The sequence below is a fragment of the Ambystoma mexicanum genome, chromosome 6p, assembly GCF_040938575.1.
Source record: "Ambystoma mexicanum isolate Mex_15411 chromosome 6p, UKY_AmexF1_1, whole genome shotgun sequence".
Classification (NCBI taxonomy): Eukaryota; Metazoa; Chordata; class Amphibia; order Caudata; family Ambystomatidae; genus Ambystoma; species Ambystoma mexicanum.
Genome location: NC_090935.1, coordinates 1,530,004,359 through 1,530,012,092, shown reverse-complemented (window position 1 = coordinate 1,530,012,092; position 7,734 = coordinate 1,530,004,359). Strand labels below are relative to the sequence as shown.

General features: G+C 49.6%; 1 protein-coding gene across 3 annotated transcripts in view; it reads left to right on the top strand.

The window, feature by feature from the left end:
- Positions 1 to 316: 316 nt before the first annotated feature.
- Positions 317 to 7,734, top strand: part of DGKQ (diacylglycerol kinase theta) — a 1,656,676-nt gene continuing 1,649,258 nt past the window's right edge. For 2 of the 3 annotated variants that reach the window (XM_069626396.1, XM_069626395.1), the window contains exon 1: positions 321 to 1,067. In XM_069626396.1, coding sequence (XP_069482497.1) covers positions 788 to 1,067 — 280 coding nt within the window. In that variant the 5' untranslated portion in view covers positions 321 to 787. Of the gene's footprint in view, positions 1,068 to 7,734 lie in introns of all 3 variants that reach the window. The other variant, XM_069626394.1, reaches the window with a different exon arrangement.

The following is a 7,734-nucleotide window of genomic DNA, read 5'->3' as shown; positions in this document are numbered from 1 at the left end:
TGACTGAGCCCCAACACAAGCTGCCCGCGTCTCTGCTTTTTTGCGAGTGCTTTTAAGGAGGGGGGGCAACTGTGCTGTCTGATTCAGGATCGGCAGTGTGGACCCCGTGGTTGAAAGATCCAGCCTCCACCCACAGCTCCATCCGCGACGATGTCGTCCAAAGGCCACCGGCTGCTTGTCTGAGAGCCTTTGCGGTGGGAATCCCGTACACACACTGCTCAGCCGCCGTCTCGCCACAGAAACAGCACCTCTGCATCAGAGCCCCCACCCCCTTTGTGACAGGGTAGTAGCAGCAGCAGCCCTGCTGTGCCAGCGCAGCCAGACACTGCCGCCTCCCCCTTCCTCGTCGCTCTCTACTCCGTCTGTGTTTTCCCTATTTTTGATAGCCTGCTTGGATGTAGCACTTCGAGAGGAAGTGATGGCCATTTGAAGCATTCCCCTCTCCCGCTACATCCTCCAATGACATGATCACCTGTGAGAGTTCCTTCCCCCCGGGATGAGGCAGTAGCCGCTCCTGTCACTCCCCTGGGAGCCCAAGGCCACCTCTTTGCATTGGTGAGGCTAAGGGGCGTTCGATGCTCCCGGGAATGCATCCCAGGTACTGGAACTGCCGCATGGCCACTGTCAGACGAGGCTAGCCATGCTCTGCCTCCTGAAGGACTGCTTCCTTATTTGACCAGGCAGGTCCCCGTTTCTCCTGGAAACCCTACTGCTCAGTGGCCCTAATTCACCCTTCCTGCCCCATCCTCCATACTTTAGTTGTTCCACAGGGATTTTGAATGAAGACATGGCGGATGGAGCCCGCTCCCGTTTTAGCAACCTGGGCCACCGCAGCCCAGCTGGCAGCCCAAAGATGGGGAGAAGCAAGATCCGCACCCAGCAGCAGCCCCCGGCAACCCCTTGCCCACCTCAAGCCACAGGATCCTCGTCTCCAGTGGCCAAACACGAACAGCAACAGGTGCTCATCTCGACAGGACACAGCTTCAAGAAAGTGACCCTGACCAAGCCCACCTTCTGTCATCACTGTACCGACTTCATTTGGGGCCTGGCGGGCTTTCAATGTGAAGGTAAGACAATGTTCTTTATGAAGCTGCTGATGCCAAGGCTACCAGGGACCAATGCCAGCAGTGGCGACTAGAGTGCCACAAAGTGCAAGGGTCAGGTTTTTAATAATTCACATTCAGCAATTAGTTTATTCAGTGGGGATGCTCCAGCTCAGTTGGAGGACGATGTTGGAGAACTCCTAAAACCCCCAACCTTCACGATTATGTCTAAGGCACACTGGCCTATCATTTTGGTGCTATCGGCAGTGGTGTTGGGCAGTTTTTCTTGTGAAGCTTGAGAAGGTTGCTGAAAACATTAACCTACACTTCAGTGTGTGTTGCAGCAATCTCAACCCCCAAGTACTTTGCAACACACCTTCTTAGTATGTCCCTGACCTCGCAGAAGCCAGGTGCTGTTAAATCCTCTCTACCCTTCTGTAAAAAGTAGCTAAGAACCATTTGAGTTGCCGGTGAGAGTGTGTACTAATGTTTAATAAATGAACAAGTTGTGTGAAGGCCAATACCCGGAGAACCTGTTGCTTGTATCGTCTGTGTGGCGCTTCTTCGCCAGTCTGATGCGTTCCTTCACAACATCCCAACAATAGACAGAGTTAATTGAGTTAGTGAGTCTGGCCTCATTTAATTGTTGGAGATAGCCGTCAATCACAGGCAATCTCGTAGAAAAACCACCATAGAAGGAGTGAGTGTGTACAAGCCTTGTTGATGTGAACAAGATCAGTGACGTTGTATGCTGGGGAAAAATGGGTTCCCATCATGTCAAGCAGAACTCTTTTCAAGCTCTTACCGAGACTCCCTTTTAGCACGTTCTATGAATTTTGCAGTTTGCTTTCGCATTTGGTATTCTATCTTGGCACGTGGTTGTTGGACCTGGCTTTCATGGCTCAGTGATAAGTGAATTCTGCACATGACCACAATACCGCGTGAGTTCAAATTTGGAGAATGTCGTCACACTACTTCTAGTAGAAATGAAAATGTAGACCGATATATGTAGGCGTAGCATGCAGTTCATGAAACCTATTGATAAGAGCTCTGTCTACTTTGAAGTCACGTATTTTATATGTGTGTGTGCCCTCCCTGGTATCGATTTAATATTACTCTGGGTACATATTTTGTAATCTCCTGTTGCGGTTCTACTCCGTTTGGATGCTAGAGGATGGGATGGTATTTGATGGATACTCGAATATGCATTTTAATTTACTGTGCTTCATGGATTTATATACCTATTGTACTCTCGTCCCTTCCATGTACTCATTTATAAATAGTGAGTGAGAAGCGTAGGGATGGTAGACACCCTGAGGTTTCTGCGTGATCACAAACCACTCCTCCGTAGAAGCAGGAAGTCTGAGGGATTATATGTCATGAAAAGGTGGTCTGAGAAAAATGATGAAGGGAAGGCTGGCAAAACCTCCATTTCCTGGAACCTCCAATCCAGGTTTAGAGGTGCCCTGTTTTAGGACACTGAAGAGTGGAGCCTCACAGAAGACCACTGCAACAGAACAAATCCCATTGTTTATTTTCGTTAAGGTTGGTTCTCCAACTCTTTTTAATCCGCTCCAAATGTGATCCTTCAGGAGAGGGGAGATGATGTGCTCCTCAGCTTGCCAGTACTGAAAGCCTCCCTAACAGGTGCAGCCAAATGCGACCCTGGCTCTTGTGGAAAAGGGATCACACTGACCTAAGACTGGTCTAGATCATGAAATCAGATGGTACTACAAGTACATGCCATTCAACGCCAGAATGCTTTACAATCTCACGAACCAAGGCTGCAAGAGTGACTCAACACTGCTCTTCAAATGCCAATACCAAAAAAAAAAATACTATTGGGGGCAGAGGTAAGTACCCTATGACAAGTAATCGTGCAAGCTGATGGTCGCACAAGCGTACACTGCTTAATTATGAAATCCCACAGAAATCTACCATTTAGCGATAGCAGAAATGAACAATTATGACAACAAAGTTAAACTGCATGAAAAAACAATACCAATCCCCCCCGCCCCCCCCGGTTTGATAGCGGCAGTGGCCAAGTCTGAAACCTTCATCATCTTGTTCTGCCACTTTTGAAGAGGCTGAGAACAAATCGGCTCTTGGTCGCATACAAACATTCAACGTACATTACTTAAAGGCAGTGTTGTTAATATTCTCTGTGACCAACTTCAAGAACTCACAAATTCAGTCACCATTTTTCAAAAGAAAACTTAAAAGTTGACAAGTAGAAAAAAGAAATAAAAAAAGAGAGAACCAGAGTCCCAGGGGCATGTGATGTGGTAAACCTGAACAGTAGAGGAGCTACATTTTTTGGAACAGTGGCCAGGCCATTGCACGATATTCCACTAAAGAAAATGGAAATATGTGGTAGCCTTCCTCCCTTTTTTAGTAAATATGTTACTAGCATGACTGTCCACCTGCCTTGCCCATTCCAAAGGTGCTGGGTCAGACCACAGAAGTGGGCAGGCAGTGAGTCAGCGATGAAAGAGAAGGAGGCGGAAGCTCAAGAAAGATAATGTGTAGGATGGCTGTGCAACTCTGAGATTAAGGAGGGTGTTGGAGGGGAGATTGTAAGGAGTAGTACAGTAATGTGAGGGAGTCCCTGGCCAATAGGGGAACAAGCCCAAACATGGATTTGAGTGCAAACAGTAAACATTTAAAGAGAGACTCTTTATCTTCATTGAGAGCCATCATTCATGGAAACTGTGTTGGTAAGTGGGAGAAGAAGGGGGGGAGATTATAGAATTTGCGAGTATCAAAGTTGTATTTTGTCCAGCAGGGAAGAGTAGAGAGGTGAAGTCGAGCGCATTAGTTAAGGAAACAGAGTACCAGAGTTAACATGAACGTTTTGGCAGAATTGTATGTTGGTAAGTGAGGAGAGGGCAGCATTTCCTAAGGTTGAGTGGACCAATCCTCGCAGCAGTTGTCATAGCAGTGATTAAAAAGGTAAACGAGGACCCCCCCCATCCTCGTCGCCAGTGTGATCATTGTTTAACCGACCTCCAGTGGGTTCTAGGAGGTCAGGTGTCATTCATCTGTCTTGCTCGCTCTCACTCATACAAGGAGGAAAAGATAAGCTTGACTCACTTGGTCCGTGGCTCGCACTGGAATGCATTGTTTCCGGGTGAAAACTTTTTTTCCCCTCGCCCATGTGTCTTGGTGTGCCCAGGCAACAGAGGACATAACCCTGTCCTAATCACAGTGACCACATGGGGACACGTGCTGCCACTGACATAGCAGAAGGGGAAGGAAGCGCACAAAGAAATGGTGCACATCGGGGATCAGCAGGCCCATGCCAACACAGCAAGTTGAGCCAACATGACCAGCCCCCGCACTAGCTCGTCCAGAGCAAGCAGCGGCAGTGCTGTGAGAAGATACAGCATCTTTCGTCCCGAGAGCCAATAAACCACACAAACTTTGTTCATGAAACCATTTGACCCCTATACCACGGGAGCAGCCCTCAGGTGGGGATATGACTCCAACAATTTGAACTCCACTTACAAGCCAGAGACATCACCGAAGGGAGGGGAAAACGCAGGGTCCTGCTACTGAACAACAGCGCAGCAGCGCTACGTCTGCTCAACACAGTTCCTAACAGAGGGGCGGCAGATGACTACGGCAGCGCTGACCAACAAATTCAAGCCAGAACTGAACCCAGAATATGAATGATTCGATTTTTGCATGACCGGCCAGAGAGAGAAGGGAACCATGGACGACTTTCATGCCCGGGCTAAGAGAACTAGCGATAGGTTGTGAGTTCCCAGACGAGGACTTTGCGGTCTGTCTGCAGATCCTCAAGGGGCTTTTGTCTGAGAAACTACGACGGTCAGTACTGTCGGAGAAGAACATCTCGCTGGACTGCATACTGTCACTGGGGAGACTCCGAGAGCGCACAGATGACCAGGTAGCAGTCATGGAGGCAACAATGCAGCGCCTGCCCCTGGACACCACGCAAAAGGAGGAAGAGGTAGCAGCAGTCTGCGGTCGACAAGAGGAACGGCGGCCCAACAGCACAAGGCCAGGACGCCTGCCAGGATGAAAAAACACCTGCAAGTGGTGTGGTGGCCCCTGGCACAGAAGCAAACTATGTCCGGCATTGGGAGTAACATATCGGAAGTGCAAACGGCTGAATCACTTCATTGCTGTATGCCTGAATCCCAATACTCCGAAAGACACAGGCCGACCACACACCTCCAACCAGCAACAAAACGGCAGAGGTAAAACCAGAGCAGACGACACTACCCAGTGATCACCCAGCAGTAGGGGAACAGAAGAGTCCTCTGATGAAAGTGCGTCCCCCGAGAGACGGGGAAAGGAAAGACGGAAGAAAACAAGAGGAAAGGAACACAGAGTGCACATGATCATTGCCATAAAGCCAAACAAAACTAAACCCAATTGGAAGAGAAAGCAACACAAAAGGCCATCGTGCACCATCCTGTCAGACGGAAACCCCACCAGAGTGGTCATCGACACAGGTGCGACGGTGGACGTCCTGCCCATCCACACCTACAACAATTTGGACCCGAAACAGACGCTCCAGAACAGGTGAATGAGACTGTATGCATACAGGTGCAAAAGGCCCCTACCAGTGATCGGGTCATTCCGATCAGACCTAGCATACAAAAGAGCCACGTGCAGAGCCCAGATTTACGTGGTGGATGCACGACTGGAAACACTACTAATCTGTCGCACCACAGAGAAGTTGCAATTGGTACACTTTGCATTCAGCGTCAACCCACCAGAAATAGACGATTTTCTGGCAAACACCATAAAGTATTTCAAGGGATAGGATGCCTCCGCGGGAGATCAATCAAGCTACACGTCGACCCGACCATAGCATCCAAGGCCTGACGATGCTGCCGAGTCCCCTTCCATATGAGAGAAGCAGTCGAACACCACGTCACCTCCACCACCGATGAACTGATTGTGGACCTAACGCGAGCCAATGTCTTCAGCAAGCTCGACCTAAGGTCAGGCTATCACCAACTATGCCTCGCCAGAGAGTCCAGGTGCATAACAACGTTTTCATCTCACGTGGGCCTCTGAAGATACAAATGGCTGAACTTTGGTATCTCATCAGTGGTGGAAGATTTTCAGAATGAGATCAGGAGAGTACTCAATAGCCTTGCCGGAACCACCAACATTAGTGATGGCATCTTAGTCTATGGCACCACAACAAGCGAATACCATGAGCGGCTAGCTGCAGTCCTCCAGCGATTAGAAGAATCAGGCCTCACCCTACACACAGAAAAATGCTAATTCAACAAAAGCAAACTGAACTTCTTCGGCTACGTGTTCAACGCTGACGCAGTGTCACCGGACGCGGCCAAAGTCGGAGATGTCAAGGGAACGAAAGCCCCCACGTCAGTGTCTGAGGTGAGGAGTTTCATGGGTATGGCCACATACTGTGCAAGGTTCATACCCGACCTGGCCACACTTGCAGTACCACTGAGGGACCTCACGAAAAAGGAAAAGCAATGCGAATGGACAGAAATGCACCAGCAAGCGTTCCAACGCATAAAAGACTCGCTATCCAGCACCACTAAAATGGCATTCTTCAACACTGACCGGGCCACATAACTCCTGGTAGATGCCAGCCCAGAAGGACTAGGGGTGATACTCACGCAAGTGGTCATAGACGGCAGCATGTTCCTAATTGCTTTTGCCAGTCGAGCACTAACGAAGACAGAACAAACCTATGCCGACATTGAGAAGGAGGCACTGGCGATACCATGGGGCTGCCGACACTTCAGAGTGTATCTACTAGGGCAACCGGCCAAAGTGTTCAGAGATCACAAACCACTGATGCCGATCTTCAGGGGATCAGCACCGCACCCCCCAGCTCGATTAGAAAAAAGGATGCTCCAACTACAGTCGTTAACATTGACGTTGCATGCAGAGTCGGAGCAGATTACCTGTCTCTCCATGTACGACCCGCCACCGGACATGAAGAAGAACACGGGGCCGAGACGGAGGAGCATGTGTGCCACGTGATTGCCTGTGTACGCCCATGAGCCCTAACACTGCAGGAGATAGCGGGTGAAACAAAAGCAGACACCTGTTTGCAACAAACCATCCAGACCATACAATCAGCCGACTGGAGGAACTACCTGGCAGCAGTAGCACAACGCACCACGGCAGCACAAAAAAAGCTACAGGTGCTATTTGGCGTTCGCCATGAGCTCACAATATCGGAAGAATGCATTGTGCTGAAGGGACACAGAATCGTTCTACCCGAGACACTGAAAGAGAGGGCCCGAGGCCATAGAGTCATTGTGAAGACCCAAGTGTATTTGAAATCAAGGATGTGGATGCCGTGGATGCAGCAACACAGTGCAGAACTGGTGGAAACCTGTGCGGCATGTCAGTCCTCAAGGAGACTAACGACGCCCGAACCCATCACTGGCGTGCCCAGGAGAACCACGAGGTGGGAGTTGGTGAGCATGGACTTTTGTACCATCGCAAGAAAGGGGTACCTCCTCGTCCTAGTTGACGAGTTCCGCAGATACCCAGAGGTGGAGCACGCCAAGTCCACGAGCACAGTCAGTCATCACTGCATTCGAGAAGGTATTCGCCGTACACGGGCTACCCAGGAAACTAAAGAGCGACAATGGACCACCATTCAACAGTCAGGAACTCAAACAATTTCAAACCAACCTGAGTGTAAAACATAGGAAGATCACCC